Consider the following 24,032-nt stretch of genomic DNA (forward strand, 5'->3'; position numbering starts at 1 on the left):
TTTTGCATCATTTAGGCATGACTACAGCCTGAACCACTGACCGTATAAGGTCTCGTTTTGTAATTTGGTGTAAATATGTTTAGTAGTTTTAGAGTAGTTCAAGAAAGAAATATATAGATATCTAGGGATGTCAAACCTTCGCGGTTCCACCCACAGAGGGTCCGAGGATTGTTTCTCTGCTGGGCCCAGGAGAGAAAAGATTCACAAAAACTGACATAAGGAGTCAGGATAGAGATAACCTGACCCCACAGGACACATGAAGGGGTCTCTGGGGGACCCCTCATGGGCAAAACATTGCTAAATATTTTTTGGGGTCCAATCGGTGGATACTTGGAAATACATAGTCACCCACCAAATCCTCAAAGGATGTGCACAGTGTGGGGTTTGCTGCATGCGTGGGGTTGGCTGCAGGGCCTAGCCGAAGACTAGGCCCTGTACCAACCTCCACCACACACAGCCAAAGGCTGTGTGTGCCAGCGGTTGGATTAATGTATGGTAATGAAATATTACTTTACATTTAAAAAGCATAGACATTCACTGAAGAAACCAAAGGTTACAGGATCGTTATAGGCAGGTTCACATTTTACACACACAAAACGCCGAAATTCAGCAGTTATAGTTATACTTATCTGAGAACGTATAGTTATGCATATCTAAAGAAACTATAACTCATGCCGTAAAGTAACTTTAGGCACCGAGTTTTAGTTTCTTTACATAAGTATACCTGCTGAATTTCTATTGTTTTGTTTGTGTAAAATATTAACCTAACTATATCGCCCCTGTATTCTTTGTTTTTTTTATTCAGTGAATATAAATAGATAGAGAGATAGATAGATTTATAGATAGATATACAAGCACACACAATTTTCACCCTGGTGTATTTACACTTTCTTCCTCTCAAAGCCCTCATTAATTAAAAAATACTGAATCACCTATTAAGGCTCCCACTACCTGGTGTAAGAATCATTTACACTCCTTAGGTCAACACAATAAAATTATATTAAGGAGATTGTTAGAATGGAAGACTTCCACAACCTGCAACAGCAACGTCTCTCTGTATATCAGTCTTGCCCAATAGAGACTGTTGTTCCCAAAAGAGCTGAACACTTATCTCTTTAAAGAGTACATTATTTGTCAGTAATAAGCCTAAGAGCTCCCACCACGTATGTGCAGGGACTAGTCAAAATACTTCACTTTTTCCCTCCCCACGTGGAGTACATGATCTCAGATCAGCTTCCACAATGCACTTGGTAAGTCTTGAGATTGTGCATGCCTTCTGCCCATAAAAAAGAAGAAGCTTAAGAGAGAACCACAAAAAAGTAGAGACTAGGCTTCTGTCTCGGTAATTGCTTTATGAAGGAATCATCTGGTTGTAAAGCAGTCACTCAATAAATATGCTGGTTGTTGGTGGTTTGAGAACTAACTAGGGAGAGACAGTCCATCAGTAAGGGCAGGCAGGTGTCATATGGGGGTTCTGTGCATCTTCGCATTCACCTAGGTTTCATTCATCATGTAGCATCCAGTCGTGGCTCAAGCATTAATTGTCATTACCTTCACCACAGTATAGCTTTTGCTGGGGCTGCTTATTATTGAGACCTGGTGTGTTTAGGACAGTGTATCCGATGTATAAAGCCATGAACTCCAACTTTCATGTCTCCTGTGGTATGAAATCTCTCGGCAGCAAGTAGGGGGCTCATGCTTTAGGAAACAGCAACCACTAAAATATTTCCCTTTGTTACTTTGTAGTCCTGTTTATTGAGGGTAAATCTCCTCTGTCTTGCCACATCACAAATCCTTCTTATACTCTTTCAAAAATGTATATCTGAAAGAAACACGTAGTGATAGATGCCTTACCTTAGATTTACATACAGGCATCAGACTGGATCCGGAGTGTTTTCGTCAGCAGTACCCCTGCGCGTCGGTAGGCGTTGTCGTGCAGCTCCGCATGCGACGTTGGCGCCGGGATGACACCGCTGAAGCTACTTAGACACTCCCACACGCTCTGACGTCAGTTCTTTCTTTTTCCGCGCCAGCAAGCGCAGATCTGGGAAGAGCTAGTACCCTCAGTCACTTTGTGACTGATTTTTTTGAGGCCTTTTGTCTCATTTTCTCGAGTCGATTGACTCCTGGTGTCAAAGGGATTTCTGGCTTCAAGAACTGTGGGGACTGTCACCGCTTGATGTTGGTGACGGACCCACACCGTGTTTGTGTCTACTGCCTGGGGCGCGACCACGACTCCAAGTCGTGCCCCGACTGCAGGGCCATGGCTCCGAAGACTTTGCGGGAGCGGTCCCGAAACTTGCTGGAAGTCCGGCAGTCGGCTCCTCGCAGCTCCCGGTCCCAGTCCCGAGGGAGGTCGAGTGACCAGTCGGCGTGCCTTGACCATCATTCTTCTGGATCTAAGACTTCGCACTCTGGGTCAGGTAAGTCGAAGCATTCCAAATAGAAGTTGAAGAAGCATCGTCGCTCTTCGACTTTCTCTCACCCATCGCGCAACATGGCTGAGGGTGCGGGTGGTGCCACGGCCCCGGCGGGGACTGCGACGACGCTGCCGGCCTACCCACCTTTTCCGTGTCTGTCGGCGACGCCTGCTCAGCTGCAAGAGTTTATTGCTGCCATGGTCCAACGTCAGTTGTCGTCAGGACTAAACTCCTGACAGAACTGCTCCAGCCGGCGGCAACCTCTTCAGAGCCCTTGCTGCCCTTTGTGGAAGCACTGTATGACGTTATTTTGGACACCTGTTCCAGGCCCAACACAGGGGTTCCTGTGGACAGGAACGTGGCCCAACGTCATCGCCCGATTCCGGGCGACCCCCTCTTTCTCTCTCAACTCCCCACCCCTGAGAGCTTGGTTGTCCAAGATTCTACTTCCCAGAGCGCGTTCCTTTCCGCCCCTCTGGATAAGAATCCAAGAAGCTGGAGCAGCTTGGGAAGAAGCTGTTTTCATCTGCCAGCGTAAGGCTGCGGTCGGTGAACACTGCATACCTCTTGGGCCGGTATTCCCACTCTCTGTGGGACACGGTTACGCAGGTGCTGCCTAACTGCCTGGAGGAGGCCCAGGCAGTCCTTTCCCAGGCTATTGCTGCTGGGAGGGACGCAGCTAAGTTCATTATACGTAGTGGGCTGGACACCACCGACTCGCTGGGCAGATCTATTTCCACAACGGTGACGCTTAGGCGTCACGCCTGGCTGAGGACAGCTGGATTCTCAGGGGATGTCCAGAACACTCTGATGGACATGCCCTTTGATGGCATTTGCCTCTTTGGCAATAAAGCAGACAGTGCGTTGGAGCGCTTCAAGGACTCCCGGGCTACGGCCAAGTCCTTGGGCCTGTCAGCCACTTGGCCTTCTGCTTTTCTCTCCTTTCGTGGCCACGGAAGGGATGCCCCACCACGTTCACAGGGCCACAAGCCACCGCAACAACAACTTCAGCGTGGACGTGCGAACCGTCGAGGTCGTTTCGGGGCCAAGCGGGCGGGTCAGTCCACCTCCACCCACGCAGCATCCACTGCAAAGCCTTCCTTGTCCGGTATTTCAGGCCCACCAAAGGCCAGTGGGTGGCAGAATTTACCAACATCTCCCCCACTGACACAACATCACATCGGACAAGTGGGTGCTGCGAATTGTCCGAAGGGGCTACTCCTTCCCCTTCGAGACCACCCCTCCAGCCATGCCACCTCAGTACCACCACATGTAGGGAGATCACTTGGCACTTCTCCAGCAGGAAGTTGCGGCCCTCTTGTCCAAGGGGGCCATTGAGCGCGTTCCGGCACCAGAAGTAGGTTGTGGTTGTTACTCCCACTACTTTCTAGTTCCAAAGAAGGACAAGGGCCTGCGCCCTATCTTAGACCTTCGGAACGTCAATTGCTTCCTCCAGAAGGAAAAGTTTAAGATACTCACACTTGCTCAGGTCTTGTCTGCCCTAGACCCGCAAGACTGGATGGTAGCGTTGGACTTACAGGACACTTATTTTCATATCCCTGTCCTGCCAGCCCATCGGCGTTACCTGCGGTTCACCGTGCTCCCCTTTGGCCCTACCAGCTACCCTCGGGTGTTCACGAAGGTGATGGCAGTGGTCGCAGCTCATCTGCGCAGATCGGGGGTTACAGTCTTCCCCTACGACTGGTTGTTGAAGGCGGGCTCGCCCCAGACAGTCGTCTCCCACCTCCAGACTACGGCGGACATCCAGCATTTGCTGGGGTTTTCCATCAACGTGACGAAGTCGCACCTGATTCCCTCACAGAAGCTCCTCTTCATCGAAGCAGTTCTAGACTCTGCGCAATTTTGGGTTTATCTTCCTGAGCAGCGAGTCTGGGATAGTCAGGCTATGATTCCAATCTTTCAGCCTCTATCCCGGGTTTTGGTCAGGATGACCCTCCGGCTACAGGGCCTGATTGCCTCCTGCATCCTGTTAGTGGATCATGCCAGATGGCATATGTGTGCTCTGATCTGAAGTTCCAGTGGGCACAGCATCAGGGCAACCTGTCCGATCACGTCCAGATCTCGGAGGGCACTGCATGACAATTGCAGTGGTAGCTCACAAATGGCGATTGGGTCAATGGCAGATCCCTCTCCCTTCTCCATCTGGAGCACACAGTAGTGACGGACGCGTCCCTTCTGGAATGGGGCGGCCACATGGGAGAGGTGGAGATCAGAGGTCTCTAGCAGAGGCCTGCCTCCATATGAACCTTCTGGAGCGTCCAACGATCCGACTTGCACTAAAGGCATTCCGTCCCTCTGTCATGGGGAGGGTAGTGCAGGTGTTCAGACAACACTACCGCCATGTGGTACTGCAACAAACAGGCTGGGGTGGGGTCATGGACCCTATGTCAGGAGGCTCTGTGCCTTCGGACATGGTTGGTACATCAGGGCATGTCCCTGGTGGTTCAACACTTGGCAGGTTCTCTGAACGCTAGGGCTGAAGAACTCAGCTGTTGGTGCATGATAGATCACGAATTGGGTCTGCACTCGGACGTGGCGCAAGGTCTCTTTCAGCAGTGGGGAGAGCCTTGGTTAGATCTATTTGTCACTGAAGGTAACGCACAATGTCCTCAGTTCTGCGCGTTGGAATTTCCAAGACAGCATTCACTAGGCAACGCTTTTAGTCGTGAGTGGAGTTGCGGTTTACTATACGCTTTTCCGCCTATACAACTTCGACCCAGAGTGCTGAAGAAGATCAAGCGCGACTGGGCCCAAGTTATTCTTGTGGCTCCGGACTGGGCTCGAAGAGTATGGCATCCCGAGCTACTCAGCATGGCGATTGATCCCCCGCTCCACCTGCCTCTTCGGGAGGATCTTCTGTCGCAGCAGCAGGGTAAGTTTCTCCACCTGAACCTGTCCAGCCTCCACCTCCTTACGTGGAGATTGAGCAGCGGCAGTTGACAGCTTTCGATCTGCCTCCCGAAGTCTGTGATGTTATCTGGGCAGCCAGGTGTCCATCCACTAAACGGTATATGCCTGCAGGTGGAATAAATTTGTGGTATGGTGCACAGCAAAGGCTGTGGATCCCCTTTCTGACCCTCTTTCAGAGGTTCTCTATTTCTCCTATCTTTGGCCCATCAGGGCTCTGCTCTGGCACTATCAAGGGCCATCTCTCGGCCATTTCAGCTTTTCTACCACTTCCAGATCAGCCTTCCCTTTTCAAGTCCCCCGTTGTAAATAGATTCTTAAAAGGCATTACTCCTCTTTTCCCTCCTGTTCCTTTCATAATACCTCAGTGGGTCTTGAACCTAATTCCGACTTATCTAGTGTGTGCTCCTTATGAGCCCCTTCACAACTGTCCTTTTCGTCTTCTCACTTTAAAGTCAGCTTTACTGGTTGCCATCACCTCTGCCAGAAGAGTGAGTAAACTCCAGGCTCTTTCTTCTAAACCTCCTTTTCTTTCTGTCCATCCAGACAAAGTTGTTCTAAGGACTTGTCCTTCTTTTCTGCCAAAGGTTGTCACTGCCGTTCACATCGGGCAACATTACTTTGGCCACCTTTTTCCCGCCTCCGCATCCTTCTAAAGAGGAAGAGAGGCTCCACCGTCTGGACCCAAAATTTGCACTCTCATTCTACCTTAACCGTACACAACGGTTCTGGGTGGATGACCAGCTCTTTGTTGGCTACGTGGGCGCCAAGAAAGGTCAGACCGTGCACAAGCAGACCATCTCTCGATGGGTCGTTCGGTGCATTAAGGCTTGTATTCTTTCATTAAAAAGGAGCCTCCTGTTGGGCTACATGCCCATTCTACTAGGGCGACGGCAGCCACTACTGCCTTAGGACGGGGAGTTCCCTTGCATAACATCTGTCAGGCAGCTACGTGGGCCTCGCTGCTCACGTTTACCAAGCACTACTGCCTGGACAGCCAAGTCCGGAGAGACTGCTTCTTTGGCCGTTCTGTTCTCCACCACCGGGATTGGTATTTCTGGGGTATCTTTTCTAAGGTAAGGAATCTATCACTACGTGTTTCTTTCAGATGCCAAGTTACTTCCCTTCGGTAACGATTTACCTGTAAGTAATATTAGTAGTGATAGATTCCTTACCACCCCACCCATCCTCCCCGTTCTGCGAACTGATTTTCAGGGTTAAGGTCATTCCTTTCGGGGCCCTGGTTTCATGACACCAGTGGTCAGTTTCTTGCATGGCTCTTCGTTCCTGGCGCGGACAGTTTGGGTACAGAACTGACGTCAGCGCACGTTGGTGCGTCTAAGTAGCTCCAGCGCCGTCATCCCAGCGCCAACGATGCACGTGGAGCCGCCTGGCGACGCCTACCGACGCGTAGCGGTCCTGCTGACAAAAGCTTTCCGGATCCAGTCTGACGTTTGGGGGTAATGCTAAGGTAAGGAATCTATCAGTACTAATGTTTCTTACAGATATATTGTTACTGAAGGTAAGTAACTTGTGCGTCAGAACTGCCCCATGGTGTTATTGGGTGTACCTAGTTATGCACTGTGTATGACATTCAGATGGTCACATTGCTGAAGGATCTGCTGCCCCAATATCTTTATATCATCATCAGCTGTTTAATCTTCATCCCATTCTCCATTTACACCTTGGCAAGGTGGTCATGTGACCAGCTGATCAAGCTTCTTTGATGGTTACTGAGAACGTTAGTAATTTGATCTCAACACTGGACTAGCACCTGTGCTATTGATATGTTGTTGCGCCCCTTTAGCCTCCTTTGATGCTCATTGGGGCCTAAAGTGTGCTACATACAATTTTTTAGATTGATTAAATGCATCTTGGGATGAACGCACTATGTGAATTTAGTTTTGGTAGACCTCTCGCAAACGTTTCAGAAACAACTTTAAATTCCTGTATCATCGATAATTGTGTCTTCCAAAGCTGTTTTAAATCGCGCTCTAATGCTACACCAATATTGCTGCCTATTTACTTGTGTTCGTTTTTATTTGCATCATTTCCTGATGTCTCTCTTCGTTGATGCAATTTAATACAGTTAATCAAGGTTGCGTTTGACGGCGAAGTAAGTCCTGAGATGGCGGATGTTTTTAAGAAACAGCTAATGAAGTTCCGCTATCCGCTGTCTATCTTCAGCACGTTTGCTTTTGCTGCTGGGCAGACAGCCCCACCAATAATCTTACCAAAGCCGAAGGAAAAGAACACGTCTTTTCGGTAAGAGCTTTCGTCTGGTGTACCCGCTCCACGGCTCTGTTAAAATATTCTCAGTCTGTTTAAATAGTTACTTTGAAGTCACGTGGGAATTATGTTTACCATTGCTTCTGAGTGCCTAGATAAAACTGCAAATAGAAATTCAGTTTTAGATTTGTGTGTATTTCTGTCCAATGACCATATACGCTTACATGAAAGCAGGCATGTATATTTAACATATGCAAATGTTACCTAGTTAATAACAAGCATTGTTAAAGTTTACGATCTAATTTCTTCTCTAGCAGCAAGGCTTAGCATGCAACGTTATTAATCTCACCCAGTAATTTTATCACGCAATGTTCTTTGGTAGTATCGACTGGACACATTTGTGCCCCGAAATACAGTTTTTCCAAAATATGGACTGTCGTACAATATGGCTTTCGGTCATGGCTGTGGGGGAAGCAGTGGGCTACAGGTAGTCGTTTGTGCCATCCCACACCGTTTTCGCCCACCCGAAATGCATAATGTTCTGGGTAATTATGTGGAACTGCCCCGAGTATACCGCAATACTATAGCCCCATGTGGCCCTGCAACACCAGCCTCTCTGGTCATGGCTACTGGTACAGCTAGTTGCTGTGCAATTCCACACTGTTTTCACCTATGGAAATACAGCATGTTCTGGGTCATTATGTGGCACTGACCTAATTGTGCAGCAGTAATCTATCCTCAAGTGGTCTGACGCGCCAAGCTCATGAGAAAAATCACCCCAGGGTTATACACAATGCAAAATTGTATTCACTAGAGCCTCATGTTATGAATAACACTGAAGAAAACTGATCTCCCCCCAATATTACGGGTGCCTGGTGGGCAATATTGCCTCTGGTGCTGTGCCTCGAACCTACTAACCAGAGACAACCTTTTTGCATAATAGAGTGCAAACTCTGCTCAATAAATCGCCAGCCCACAGCTGATTACCGCCACAGGGGACCACCCTTTCACCAACCCGACCAGACACTTTGTGTCCTCTCCCCACGCCCAGCAAGAAGGTAAAGAACCTGGGAGTGTGGGTGGATCACAATCTCAGTTGTAGGAACCAAGTAAACGCAGTGGCCTCTGCCACATCCTATGCTCTCAGGTCCTGTAAGAAAATCATGCCTCTTTTACCTAAAGACTGTCAACATATGATCATTCCAGCTCGCACTATGGCTAGGCTTGTCTATTGTAATAGTCTTTATTTTAATATTCAGGAAGGACTCATAAATAAGTTGCAGCTCTTGCAGAACGCTGCGGCCAGACTGCTTTCTGGTATCCCAAAATACGGTCCAATCTCCAATGAGATTCGGATGCTTCACTGGCTGCCAGGAAGCGTACCCAGTTCATAGCCTTGTGTCTGGTCCATAAAGCCCTTCATGGGAAGTGTCCAGCATATCTAAAAGAGTGGTTGTATTGGTATACACTGAGCAGATCATTACGCTCTTCTGATGCTAAATTGGTACATGTGCCCTTTGTAAAAAAGGCCACCTGGGGTGGCGGAAGCTTTGTAGTTGGCGCAGCGAACACATGGAATGATCTTCCACCCCACCTCAGAGGCCCAACCAACTTGTTGGCTTTCAGAAAGGTGTTAAAAACTTGGCTGTTCACAAGATAATGGACTAATCTCAGCTCTGAGCTTCAGGTAAGACTTCACACAGCGCCAGGACACCTTTGGGTAACAGATAGCATTTAATAAATGTTTATGACATAACATAACCAACCAAAATGGACCCCCACATTGTGCACTGACTAGTAAATAACCAACCAGGGAAAAATTCCCCTCGAAGTGACAATAGATGCTGCTGATCTAATAGGCACCCAGCTCAGTTTACATGTATCTAATTAGTGCACCCCCGTGTAGTTTGCATGTGCTTAATGCATGACCCCCTATGCAGTTTGCCCGTATCCAGTTACACCTTAGCAGAGACGAGGGGCCCATTTAGTTAACCAAGTAATGATCACTGTGCGCAGCCAGCATTCATCAAAATATTGAGCAGCACTGCGCAGTTTAAAGTTATTCAGTTAGACGTGAGGCCACTTCAACTCCCCCGTGCTGGAAGCGCTGCTTGAGGGAATTGCATAATAACCGCATGAAAAGCCAGGAAAGAACACAATCATAATACTCCCAATTAATATCCCAGGCAAGCAGAGACGCTGCTCTCGCATAACCAATGGAATTACACCTGAAAAACATCACACTAAATGGTTTGAATGAGGGACATACAGTTGCCCTTGCGCTGAAAACCGAACCCGGGTCCCCCCCCGTAATAAAGCCGACTGCCCTGCCCGCTGGGCCACACCCCCTTCCACAGATGGGCACTCCTCCATTGCGCTACTATAGCTGCCTACCGCCTTCTCACACCCCTGCCCCCACCCAGGCACGGCCTCGCACCAACGCGGCCTCGTCTGCATCCAATACAACGCCTCCCTTGCTACATCCCCACTTTTGAATGAATGCCCGCGCTGAGCCGCCACCCGCTTTTTGTTAAAGCGTAACAAAATACATTTAGAGCTACACACACTTCTATTCAGAGCAGAAGGAAGCAGAACTCAGGGGGCGTGACTGCAGTTCGAGCAGTCCACTACAGGCAGCATCAAACATAGACCCATATGGAACCACAGGCGTCTAACGGTTCCCATCAAAAACCCCAACCAACGGGGGGGATGGTAGACTTTGGATAACCGGTACTGCTTCCCCTCTTGCTGCCCCCCCCACCTGGCCCCCCAGTGGTCTGCCTTGTGGGGGGAATCACCTCAACCCCAAAGCACTGACACACATGAGGAAGGCGCAGTCATTAGATACCATAAGTCAAAACCAAAAGCCTTTAAAGCCTTCAAATTGGCATCAGCAACCCTGCCCATCGCTGCACAGTGCAAAAAATAAGGCCAAAGCTGTGGTGACCGCCGCAAAACCCTTTATAAGGACACATCAGAAATTAGACAGACTGACCATATAGCAGGAGGCCATTAAGGCTCCTTCCCCTTGGAAATTTGAAGCTATCCCATAAGACTCTTGCATTTAGGAGAGCAGCAGTAAGGCGTAAAAGAAAGGCATAGATGAAGCCACATATGGAAATAGGAAAACAAACAGTCACACATAATGGAGATAAGAACCCAACGTATCAAGCTAGCAGGACGACCTCTATGAAATGAAAAAGAGTTATGTAGAGCGCGATTGCTGCCCTGAGGCGTCCAAGCGCTAAAGAAAAGTAGTGCTACCTGATGATCGCGGTCGGCAGATAGAATTAATCATGTGTATTAAAAAGGAAGGTTTTAAGCTGTTTACGGAAGGAAGACAAATTGGAGTTGGACCTAAGTTGAAGGGGAAGCGAATTCCACAGCCTCAATGACCCTAAGGGCTTCACACTCATTTGAGTTGATAAAGGGAGGTTGCACACACAGTAGGTGGTAGACCTGGCATCCTTAGCATGGGTTTCCCTCATATTTTTGCCTTTTACCTTGTGTGTCTTTTCTGTGTGTTGGACTTTGTTTTTGCTGGTCTAGATGCTTTGGGCACTTTGCCACTGCTGTTCAGTTTCAAAGTGCAAGTGCTCCCTGTAAATTGTTGTTCTGGATTGGTGATTTCATGATTGGCATATTTGATTTACTAGTCAGTCCCTAGTCAAGCGCACTGTGTGTGCCCAGGGCCTGTAAATCAAGTCCTGCTAGTGAGCCTGCAGCACTGACTATGCCACCCACATAAGCATCTTGTAAATGTAACTCTGACCTGCCACTGCGCCGTTTGGTACTGCCATGTCAACCTGGCAAGTGCACCCACTTGCCAGGCCCTAACCTTCCCTTTTCTTACATGTGAGTCAACCCTTAGATAGGCCCATGGTACCCCTGTGGGCAGGGTGCATTTTATGTGAAAGGTAGGACATGTCCTAATGTGTGTGGCATGTCCTGATGTTGAAAACTGCCAATTTTGTTTTTGTCTCTTGAAAGGCTATCTGTCACAAAGAATAGAATGGGAGTTTGTTTATAACATCTTATAAACATAACTTGCCATATGAACAAGATATGAAGATAAAGTTTAGTATGCCTGAACTCAGAATATAAAGATGCGTCTTTTAGTAAGGATGATTTTTACATTCTGTGTTTGAAAATACCACTTTTAGAAAGAAGGTATTTTCTTGCTTAGCCATCTTGTGTGCCTCTGCTAAGTTTGTGTATTGACTGTCTGGCTTTGGAGTGACAGGGGCTGGGGATGTGCATTCTGTTCAGACAACCACTTGGAGGGGTGAGGTGTGTCCTGCCTTTCCAGGGTGAGTCAGGGCTGGGCTATATACACCTGGGCTGCATTCAGAGTAGGGGAGTAGATTTCTTTCACACCTGAATGGGCCTGGTCTGCCTTTGACAATGCTGTCTCCACCTACTGCCAGGAAACTGCACCAGAGAGGACAGAACTGGTTTTGGCTGGGCAAAGAGCTTCCCTGCTACCAGAGAACAAAGCATTTTGTGCTATAAAGAATGGGGCCCAGACCCCAGACTTTTAGATCATTTCTGGGATTCAAGAGAAACCTTTACCAAGGAGAAGAGCTGGAGAAACTGAGGAGAAGTACTGCCTCTTTGCCGTGTGCTGTCTGGGGTTGGCCTAAGTGGCTGTTTCTGCCAAGGAAAGGACAAGGACTTTGCTCTGTCCCCTGCTTGAGGAAGATCTCCAAGGGCTTACAGTGGAGCTTGCCTCCTGTTTTTGAAGTCACAGGGATACGAAGACTTCACCCCCAGCTCCCCTGAACGTCCTTGCTGGGAGTTCTGACCTGCCAATAGGTGCCTGCTGCTGTTCTGGGCTTCTGGAGATTGTTTCTGCTGTTGGGAGCTGGAAAAGCAACTCAATTAGTAGCGCAACACATCGGCACTTGTTTCCGGCGCATCACTGGAGAAATCGATGCAGCACCTGCCTGCGGCTCGAGAAATCGCTGCATGCTGCATTGAGTGCACCGATCTACGAAGGCCGAGATCACCGCACTGATTCCGACGCAGGCCCTGCTGTGGGGCTGCATGAACCATCGCATTGTCCCAAAATCGTCATGCATCGCATCGAGGCACCATGTTGGTCGCATCGCTAGGGGATTCAGTAAGAAACCAACGCATCACCTCCCCACGCAGTATGACACAGACGCATCACCTCCTCTCCGGTAAGGAACAGTCGCATCACCTCCCCTCTGCAGTAGTAAGGAACCGACGCATCATCTCCCACAGAGCAAGGAACTGACGCATCACCTTCTATGTATGTAAGGAACCGACACACTGTGCACGCTTACTCCAGTTCGATCGGTGACAGAGCAAGTTATGGGGTCCGGCAATCCATGCAGAAGAAGCACACGCTCATGCCTAAAGTTGGGGGACATAAGCTCAATAATGGAGCTTTCATCAACAATTTCAGATCTCCAACCTTCACAAAACATGGGGAATGAGGTGCGTGGTACACGGCATGGGCAATAACCATTGCAAGAGAACCTCTCCGACGCCCACAACCATCTTAACTAAGCCCTTATTTTCAATATTTCAAACTGGAAGGCAAATCCCGGGCCAGCAAACTACAAACAAGCCTACTTACGTGCAGGTTGTCCTACATTCGAGCAGTGACAGTACTAAATCAATAACCGGCATAGACATGCCAGACCCCAACAAGCAGGTTAGGCAGTCAACAACTCCACTGCAAGATGATGAGACAAGTCGACATAGATAGGGAAGTCCACATTCAGGCGGAAGGTCCCATATCATAGCTACAGGAATAACCCAAAACAGTTAGTTCAAAACATCACATGAGAAACAGGTGATTAATATCCACCCAAAAAAGACCTTGGTGAAAGAGGGAATCAGAATATATAGGAAATATTGAATAAAATAGCACAGCAGGCCCACAAAGGACGGCTAACGTAGGAGGAACTATGAAGCCCCTTAATTTTGACATACCATATAGGTTGGAGGAAGGCAGGCTCTTATTAGCTCCAGGGGACACAGATCAAACAACAGAAGAGCCAACCCCATTATATGTAGATTCCATGCCTGCGATAGGGCAGGCCAGTTTCATCTAGTTCCTCGCCCAGCGGATCTCCCTCCGCTATATGAAACAGCCAGCTGCAATATTGAAGAAGGGTTTGGGTATCAAAAAATGATATTCACAGTTCGTGTCCAGGAGGATGTTCTAAACTGATCCAACATACTAAAACTTCTGCAGTTTATCCCCCTGCCATCCATCAGTAGTGAAGACATAAAAAGGATACAATTCTACCTTATAGGTCCAGATAAATATAAATAATCAACGATTAAAACATTGTGAGATGCCAGCATGTCAAAAAAGGTAATCGATGAAAAATAAGTTAGCCAACTGGGAGATACTAGTACATATGTTGGAAAGAGGAAAATATCCACACATCCTAAACCACTACCCTAAAAACAATGTAAGGAAAGGAATCTTAATGGGAACACAGAGCGATGAAATTAATCCAAGCTTTACAAACCTTAATATTCAGTATCAGCCAGAAGGCCCGACAAGAGACTGAAGGGTAATCATGCCACAGGGCTCAACTCTGAATCATTCAACTAACATCAAAGACTAGGGATGGATCACTGGTAGCCCAGCTCGAGGGAAATAGTCATCCCTAGCATAAATGACACAAAGGCAGGAAAAATGAACAAGCAGTAAAAAAAGAGCTAAAATAGTGACCTGGAATGTGGATTGATTCACCAAGATTTTCCTGAGCGCGGCTGCACTTGCAACTCTGGAGGAAGAAGACCTAATCCGTCTTAAGGAGTCATGGGCATTAACGCTCACACTGATCCATGGGTATGCAGAATTGCACAAGCCCGCCAAAAAGAGACATCTATTCAGGAGACCCTCTGGAAGTTTATCAATTTATATCACGCCTACCATTAATCTGTCCATCTCGGAAATAAATATAAATTCGGAATTGGTGCTATCAGGAATCCTAAAGGGCCTCACTGGCCACAGAGGCACAGATACAATGCTAATCATCAATGTCTACTTTAACACCCAAGGCAGTACCGCATGGGAAAAACTTGAAAAATCTAATTAGGTTCTACACCGGTACAGAAATGATCCTACTGGGAGATTTCAACATACCTGAGTCAGCACACCACCAGGGCCCCATGTAATATAACCCAGAGATTCAAATCTTTCTTACAGACGTACAACCTGGAATCTGCACAGAAGACAGCACAGAGGATCAAACTCCTACATACCTATCCATACACTTTCAATAATCATACCACAATGGACTATGTATTCTTGAGTCGGGTTCTGAGCGCTGCTGTCGTAAACTTCAATGTCATCCAACAGGCCTAAAGCGACCATGCCCCTCGAATGGTGCAGCTGATCTCACTAGGAGGAAACCGCAAACCATTACCAGCACTCAGAAAAACAGACGGTGAAGAGCATTTCAAACTCCTACACAGGCTAAAAAGTCACCTGAATCTGTAGTAATGATAGATGGATGGAAAACCAAATGGGAAGACTGGGCAAACATGCAACTAAAGTCGAACATCATCAAGGGTTGGACCCCTCTGGTCATTGAACTTTGCTTGCTCCTGCAAGGGAACAGCCCAATTAAAAGCAAAATGTCAATGAACTATACTCTGGGATATGTGGGAGAAATCAGAAAAAAACACTCAGAAATTAAGGGCGGTATTAGGGGCAAACAACAACTCAAAAACAAGCACACTTGACTCCCTAATAACAGTCCAAATGTCCCAGTCATGTAAATCACACTTTTATCAGGCATTGGATAAACGTGGTCTAAAGCAAATTTATGGGCAAGGCTGGTGCCACTCCCAATAACAGAACTGAATGTCGGCTGACAATCCATCAAAAATATCATACGTTGTAGACTGTGCTTATAGAAAGGAATGCTTGGTCCATTTACTATGCTGCTGCCCGGTACTACGCCTCACCCGTCGCACTCTCCCGAGGCCAATTTTTCTATATCATGGTATGCGGTCCGTTAAAGAGACCGAAACGGCCACATTTGGAAAATTGGTACATCAAGCATGCAAACTGTTAATGCAATTTGCCGGAAATACATGTGTGCCGCAGTAGTGAGAAGCCTACTGCCCAATAAAACTCAGCTCTAGCATATAACATTTGCCTTAGGGCAATTGTATGTAGCAACGAAACTGCTTGCTTGTATGCTTCGAAATATTTTTGACTATTTATGCATGACGAAACATTTTAAATCGTGTTTTGTGTACATTATAAAATTTTAGCAGGTGATATTGATACATTTTGTAATAGTTTTAAGTAATTACACATTAAAGTGTTCAATTCATTTAGAGCTACCTACCTCACAAATACACGCGCCATCATGGAATGGGTATAAAGCCGTTTTAAGATGATTGCACTGCTGCTGGCACTTAAATCGTGAGGAGATTGATTTCAAGCGGGTACGAGGTGGGTGGGGTGATTTAATAGAGAGGAAGGGAGAGAAAGGAGTAGTGGGTAGTATGGAGAAAGGGAGAGAAAAAGATAGAATAGTACCTCAGATCTACTGAAACACAGAGTCTAATGTCAAAGTGGAAGAATACATGCAATACAAACAAAAAAGAGACTGAAATACTACTGACAGTAACACCATAATACATGAGAAAGCCAATGCATTAGGTGCAACGAAGTGAGAGATTAGAAAGCTATCCAATCAGTCAAGAATTTGTATCCAGAGTAATGGGCTGTCCTAGGGCCATCTCTGACTATTTTATTAGTCACAATTGGTCTTTGACAATAGGCAGCCTGCCCAGACCTAAAAAGGAAATCAAAAACAGTTAAATACGACACTGAGACAATTTTTGGTACAGCCTTATGTCCCATTCAGAAGTGGTAATAGTTGTTTGAAAACTACTCTGTGATACATCCTTATCAGACCATACTGCCCTACTATGGAATTCATAAATTAACTCTTAATAAAAATACATACCACCAGGATCCCCTTCAGTTTAGCAGTGTGTTGAAATCTTGGCTCTTGCCCGCCTCAATCTCAGCTTCAAAACAGAGTAAAGCTCCCACAACGAAACCCCAAGTGATTTAAAAATGGCCTCCTCCGACCCCCGGTCAACATTCTGGACCCAAACCAGCATATCCTACATAATATCAACACAAATGGAATTCCAGGTTGCATTGGGAAATCAGTAGACATGTGCCTTCTTGAACCTTCGTTATGGATACATGAACAACACCAGGCACTCTGACAAATAATAGATTTGAAGGCTACATCTCTCCCAATTAGAATTAAATTAAATCTCTTCTATTATGTGTCCTCCTTGCATGACACCGCATGTGAACATTCGTCTCACACTTATAAACTACTTAAGACTTGTTCCTACACTGACTAATGGAACCCTTGTCTGTTCAATTCTCCTCAGGCCTATATTTTCTTCTAGTAATGGTGCTCAATACATGACACCGCATGTGAACTGTTCCCAAATTCCTATGAATTATGTGACGGCCTGTTCCTACACCTGTTAGCCTGAGCTAGCCTCTTTCCATATTCTCGTCCGTCCTATAACTCTTAACTATACTGAACACGTTCTTCTAGTTTTCAGTGACCCAGCATGAAGAAGCTTGTCCCCAAGCACATATTACAACACTACACCCATTCGATGACAGTGCGATAAGTATAATAGGGCCCACATACTCGACTGTATGCTTCCCGCTGACGCATAAATAAAAAAGACACCACCGAGAATGCAAAGTTATAAATAATTCAAACAAATAATAAATAAAAATAAAAAAAACATCTAGACTTTGAGCAGCATGCTGCTAAGCAGTCTGACATTCTCTACTAGTGTGGCTTAATATGCTACTAACCAAAATACGTTCAATTTGGCTAACTAGAGTAGCATCTTATCCTTCTGTGAAGCGCTTCAATGCCTCTTCCGGAGTAGTACGCACAATATAAATTCACAAAACAATCAACACAGTGTTTGTAGACTATGTTGGTTGGTAAAAACTTTTAATGATGCAGGTATATCTTATCAAGCCAAACTATTTCCTTTAAGTTTACACTTATTCATCCACGATCTACATTTTTTCAAAATTGCATTTCTTTTATAGATTTTAATCTGATCTTGTGTGGTATGTTGCTGAGAGCATGACGCTGCTGCCATTAACTGTGCGTTGCATATTTTCAGTTTGACTCCATTATAAGAGTCGGTCAAATTCAAGGTTACTGTCTGAGTAACTCATTAATATGCTCTGCACAATGAATGTGTTAGCTGCCTGATTGCCAGTCTTGCTAGAATTTACACAGTACAGAGACGTGCCTAACAGCCACCAGGATCATTTTAAGTTAGCTAGTGAATACGTTCTCTTCCTTTGTACAGACTTCATATAAACATATATTTTAACCTAGACACGAAAAATGTTGTGTGTAGTACTGTAGTTCCGCCTGAAGCATAATAAATGTTTCAATGTAAGAGCAGCATAGATTGCACCGGTGTTTATTTTATCCAGTTGCTCTTTTTCAATATCCTGTCACCGTAGGTGATGGTAGTTTACTTTAAAAATATGCTTTGATACCTTTATGGTATTACACCAAAAAGGGTGCACAAGAACACAGGTTCAGAAAATACTACAGTGACTTGTGGGATGAGTGTCCTTCATTTCTTGTTCAGCAATTTAATGTTTCAGCTTCAAAATTGTTCTCAGCGAGCAAATCTGTTGTATTCAAACAAGCTATACAACTCCATCATACCACTGATTATATCTTCGTGGCTTTTTTCTGCTGTCCACCGTGGATCTATTATTTAGGGTTATTGTTAACAAAGCTTCTGATTCTGATGAAGGCAAATGTCAGTGAGTCTGCACTTTATTCTACTCTTCTTGTAAAGGACACAAGAAGGAAATGTCGATTGGGGTGTCCCTACTTCCTAAGCGACTATGAACTATCTGAAATATCGGAACCCTTGACTAAGTTTGGGTCGAGTGTCTGAGTTTATCTTGCAGGTAGTGGTTACTTTGAGTTAAAGTTGATAATCGGATTATCTTTAATCAGATGATAGATGTAAAATAATAGGAGCAAGTGTGCGGTTAAATCCTATAGAGTCTGATCCATACGGCAGTGCTGCACCACATGCTGATCTCGGATTTACTCCTTTGTGATTCTCCTCTTCATTTTAGGGAGCGAGCCCCTGACCGAGTCAAAGGAAAGGGTTTAGATCAGTATAACGCCCTAAGTGAGCACACTATGGAATTTTGGCAGAAGTTAAAAAAATTCATTCCTTTAAGCCAAGAAAACTTTACAGTTACTTTTTCTCTAACATTGCTGTTGACTTCAAGATGTCTCGAAGAAGGCACGCCTGTTTCTCCTCTCTGACCTTTTTTTCAAAATACGTTTTTGACTCTGAAGCCAGTTTTATATTAACATTCCTTGGGGCACGTTCATTCCAAGAGATTGAATCCCCTAAGGCAATATATATACTCTAGTGTTTAATTGTTCTTTTACTTCATAGCTGAATATATGTCATGCAGCCTTAAAATTGCGCAAAAATGCCCATTTCCCTCTCTAGGGCTGCACCATAAAATATGTTACACCTTCTAAACCAGAGGCTTTGTCTTTCATGAGGACCTATTCACAGTTAGTAAAAAGCTTTTCAGCACCTCTATTTTTTTGTGATATGTCCTAAAAACATTGAATTTCCACAAAAAAGTATTGAAAGTCTTCCTTTGCACAGTCCAACTTCTACCTTTTTTTAAAAGAAAATATGTGGGTCTTTGAACAACCAATTAAGTTCACTGACTGAAATATAGAACCTGTGCGCTAACTGTCGAAGTACATTTTTCTACTTCATTTGGAAATCCTATAGCTATTTTTCTTCACACAAGAGAAAACACAAAAAACATCTTAGGCTCTCACATACACTTAGTTTCCAAATGAACTGTAAAATGAACTATTGGTAGCCTTTTAATGAACTGTTTATCAATAAGAACATGCCATCCAGTAGTAAAAAAGAAATAAATAATGAGTAATTGGGGTAGGTTGCAGATTCTTCCATAATGCAAGAAAAGGTGTGCATTTAAGACTCTTTATAATTCTCTGTACTTGTTAGAAGTTTGTCAGAGTTGATTGGTAAGGGTAGGTTCCGAAGACCCTTAGAGATAGACTTGCAGGCTTGTTGAAGTAAATCCGATGGATATCTAAATATTTGGCAGCAAGTCTTGCATCTATAAAAACTGATAGAACTATTAATTAATTGACTGAGACTGTTTGGGGTAGAACACTTGCAGATGGAAATCTTATTGCAACAAAACACATATAAAAAGAACAACTGACTTGTGGTAGGGCCACTCTACCTGGATGCTTTGAGGAATGGGGCTGACTTGCATGATAGTAAATTTTCCTGAAATCGAGACCTTGCTTACCAGACAGAACCAGCTGCTTTAACAGTTTTCAAAAAATCCGTTTTATTTTCCCATGTACCCAAACAATACTTCTCAATAACAGTAAACAGTAAGCACCTGCCCCCCGCCCCGTGAAGGCAAACATTTGCTACCTTTATAACATGAGTACATTTCCATTTTCCAACAGGTCCTATTTATTATCTGAGAGTCCAACATTTACCCTCCCACTCCCTGACCCCCCCGCCTTAACAATTTTCTGTTTTAGATCCTTATAGAAGAGTTGCCAAAACTCAAGTTGATATTGAGTTGATTACATTGTAGCAGAAACAGGCACTTTATCTCCTGATGTCTTAAATCACGTGGAAGCATCTTCAACCTGAAGCAAATGCACGCTTTTCAGTGAACTAGAGAGGTACTGTAAACTCCCAGAGCCACCAAGGCTTCCCTTCTCGCTTTTTCCTATTGGATAACAGGATATCTTATGTCCTTAATTAGGTTTTGTTGTGTGGTTTGCTACTAAAAACCAAGTAAGCTTTGTTGCTGCTTTTTAAAATTTTAACCATTTTTAATGGAGTATAACATTTACGAGAAGACTATAAGCGTGGTTAAAGTGTATAATTTTAACTGATCGTGCATTTTAACTAATTTATTATTTCAACTTAAAACCATCCTGCATTTATTGAATAAAACCTTGACCTTTGACTCCTAGTTCTGCAAGATATTGGCCTTGAAAATAGAATTTGCACAAGCTGTTTGTCCTACAATTACTAAGTATACAGCTGTTTCTGAAAGAAACTTCTAACTGTAGAATCCTCACCTTAAGAACATTATCCAGGCATCAGACTGGATCCGGAAAAACTTTGAAGCAGTACCCCTGCACACCAGGAGATGGAACCTGCAGCTCTGCACCAAAACCCTCCTCGCTGAATGTGACATGCACGGCCTATATGAACACCATCCGTGTGTGCTATCAGTTCCTTTCATTCCTCTCCTACAGACGCAGATCCGGAGCTTCTCTGGTCTCTCCGAGACTGCATTGTGATGAATGTTGAAGGCAAATGTCTCACTGATCCCCACTTGGTCTGCCTGTGGTGCTTGGGGTTGACTCACGACTCCGCAACCTTGTGATGTGTGCACCCAGATGCATACAAAAGGTCATCAAGGAGGCGAAACATTTTGTCGCGCAGACTGCAAAGCCCTTCATTGGTCGATATCTAGTTCTTCAGGTCAGATGCATTAAAAGAAAAATAAGTTGTCTAAACAAAGTTCTACCTTGTTGTGCCACTCCTAACTCCCTCTGCAGGGCATGAAGTCACCACACCTCCAGGACTTGCTCTCAAAGTCGTTCGGCAGAGCCAGTCCTCAATTCCACCCTACACTAGCCCATGTTTCTCAGGCCAGGAGTTGCCCCTACTCAGTTCAGTTCAGTTCAGTTCAAAATACTTTATTCGGTTAAAAACAGAGAATAACCATAAAAGTAGCATGAAAAGTACAATTTACAATGGGTCAGGTGATCATTATTTAAGATCTCAACAAAAAAACATGTTAAAAGACAAAAACATAGATACAGCATAAGAATTAATTCATGTGAAGGGTTTTACGACACTTAAAAACTAATTAAAAAAATTCAGAGAGTGATGCTACCATAAAAACAGTATCCATTTTTTGAAACTCTAAAAACGCTAGGCGACATCTATATACATTTAAGTCTTTAAGAATAGGGATAATAAGTTTTCTACGATAAAAAGTATAAAATTTACAAAAGAATAAAATATGAATATCGGATTGCGGGGACACATCATCACATGGGCAGGGACATAAGTCTTTCGACCAACAATTCATCACGGGAAAAGATAATAACCTGAAAACGATGTTCAATCTAAACCGGGTTAAAAGGAAACGTTCATGGTTGGACATGTATAAAGATAGATATGGCTGTAGTTTCTCTCCAATTATAATTGCCTGATAGGCAGAAACAGTCTTTTTTTTCACCTCCTCCATTTGTCTTTTTTCCACGAGGTGAGCAATACACAAGTTTTTTAGTCCTCTTCTTGAGATGTGTACCATAGATAATGGATCCTCAAAATATTGAGCACAGCTTAATTCTTCAAGAAAATTTCTAACATAGCATATCCATTTAAAATTGTTAATATTATCCAGTGCTAGAACGTCCTTTAAAATGGCCCGGTTAACCACACACTCGTCATTTGTCCAAACCCTGTGCCAAAGAAGAATCGGCTGGATCTTGATTGTATCAGTGACAAACACCAAACCCAGTTCTGCGTGGCATATAAAGGTCGCAGTGCTTTCAGGGACGGACAAGATGTAACGTAAAAACTTATTTTCCATGGTTTGAATTGTACTGACATTTGAGTAACCCCATAATCCTGAGCCATAAGTAGCTACTGCTATACAAGTGGCATTATAGATGGTTAAAATTTCCCTTATGGGTTTTTTCCCTAGCTTTTTTATAAAACACTGTAAAGCCATAACAGTTTTGGAAAATAACAGGGTTCTAGCATTAATTGCAGTAGTCCATGAGCCACTTTCATGAAACAGAATGCCCAGATATGGGAAAGTAGAGGTCTTCTCTAAGGGATTGGAATTTATAAAAATAGGCTTCAAATGCCTGCTTGTTCTTGTCCCGCAGTACATAGACAGTGTCTGGGAGCAATTGATTTTCAAGTCCAAGCTAAGCATGAAACTATTAAAGGATGTAACCAGAGTTTGAAGTGCCATTGGGGTGCGTGCCATCAGGACTGCATCGTCCGCGTACAGTAGGGCAGGGACAGGCCTCTCACCCACCATAGGCATGTCCCTGCCCTCCTGCACGAGGCGGTGCTCCAAACCATTTGTATACAAAAAAAATAAAAAGGGCGCTAAAACGCACCCTTGGCGTACACCGCGACCAATCCCAAAGTGTCTGCTACATTCGCCCTCTTTCCCGTACCGGACCGTTGCAGTGGCCCCAGAATATAAGTCTCTCAGGAAGCATATAATAGCATTATCTACCCCCAGTTCGGCCATTATTGCCCACAGCTTGTTATGTGACACGCAATCAAAAGCCGACGATAAGTCAACAAAAGTGAGGTATAGACGTTGTTTTTTAACCCTTACATACTTCTGTTGCAAGATAAATAAATTTAGCCCTTGCTCTATAGTCCCTAAACCCCTTTGGAACCCATATTGAAAATCACTTAGCACCCCATTTTCTTCTGCCCAGCTTAATTTCAGGAGTTCCAAGAGGCTATGATGTGCCTGTTTGTGTAATTGACCCCTCTGGAGCACTGTCGGACCCAGTTGAGTCGAGAGGTCTCCCATCTGGTACCACGCTTGCAGGGCCTCCCTCTGCACCAGTTGGGCCCTCTGGGTCCGTCCCTGGATCTGTGCCAATGCTGGCACTGTAGTAGTTCCAAGCACCATGCCCCACACCAGACTGTGGCCATCCGACACCTATGCTGACTTCACTGCCACTGGATGTCCCAACCATGGTTCTGTCCAATGGCGAGGCAGTGCAGCGTCTACCACCTCGGCCTCGCATAAGGCGGGTTTAACTTTGTTTGCTTCTCTCACTAATCCTTATGATTCGAACACTAGTCCCCTGCCTCAGAGCAGGGAACAGTTTATCCACTGCATTTTTGGTATGGATAACGGCACTGCAATATCAGAGATGGCATCACTCTGGCATATCATGATGATAATTGGTATGATGAACTCTGGTAGGTGAGTGGTTTAGACATCTCCCCTGACTCGGTTTTGTGTTCTCCCCTAGGCCCAGCCACCACAAAAAATGAGTCGTGCTCTGGTGGTCCATAGGGCCGCTGTCATTTTTAATCTCCATCTTTCTATGCAAGAGGTTCAAAACAACTTTGTAGAGAGAGGTCTGGCAACCAGGGCAAACCTCTAAGGAATCTATTTTTCCTTTTTGTGAGGCTTTCACTGATACCATTCTGGATACCTGAGCTAAACCTTAAACAGAGGCCTAGTTTAACTGCCAGATTTCCTGTCGTCAACATCTTGTGCCAGGGAGCAGGACTTCCATACCCAGTATCCTT

At 45.0% G+C, this 24,032-nt stretch overlaps 1 protein-coding gene across 5 annotated transcripts in view; it reads left to right on the plus strand.

Annotated features, from left to right (window-relative positions):
* The window catches only part of SBF2 (SET binding factor 2), a 2,158,806-nt gene that overhangs the window by 1,491,680 nt on the left and 643,094 nt on the right, over positions 1-24,032 (plus strand). For all 5 annotated transcript variants that reach the window (XM_086955965.1, XM_086955960.1, XM_086955962.1 and 2 more), the window contains exon 24: positions 7,438-7,613. In XM_086955965.1, the coding sequence (XP_086812091.1) occupies positions 7,438-7,613 (176 nt within the window). The remainder of the gene's footprint in view (positions 1-7,437; positions 7,614-24,032) is intronic.

This window comes from Lissotriton vulgaris, chromosome 2_1 (assembly GCF_964263255.1).
Source record: "Lissotriton vulgaris chromosome 2_1, aLisVul1.2, whole genome shotgun sequence".
In the NCBI taxonomy this organism is placed as follows: Eukaryota; Metazoa; Chordata; class Amphibia; order Caudata; family Salamandridae; genus Lissotriton; species Lissotriton vulgaris.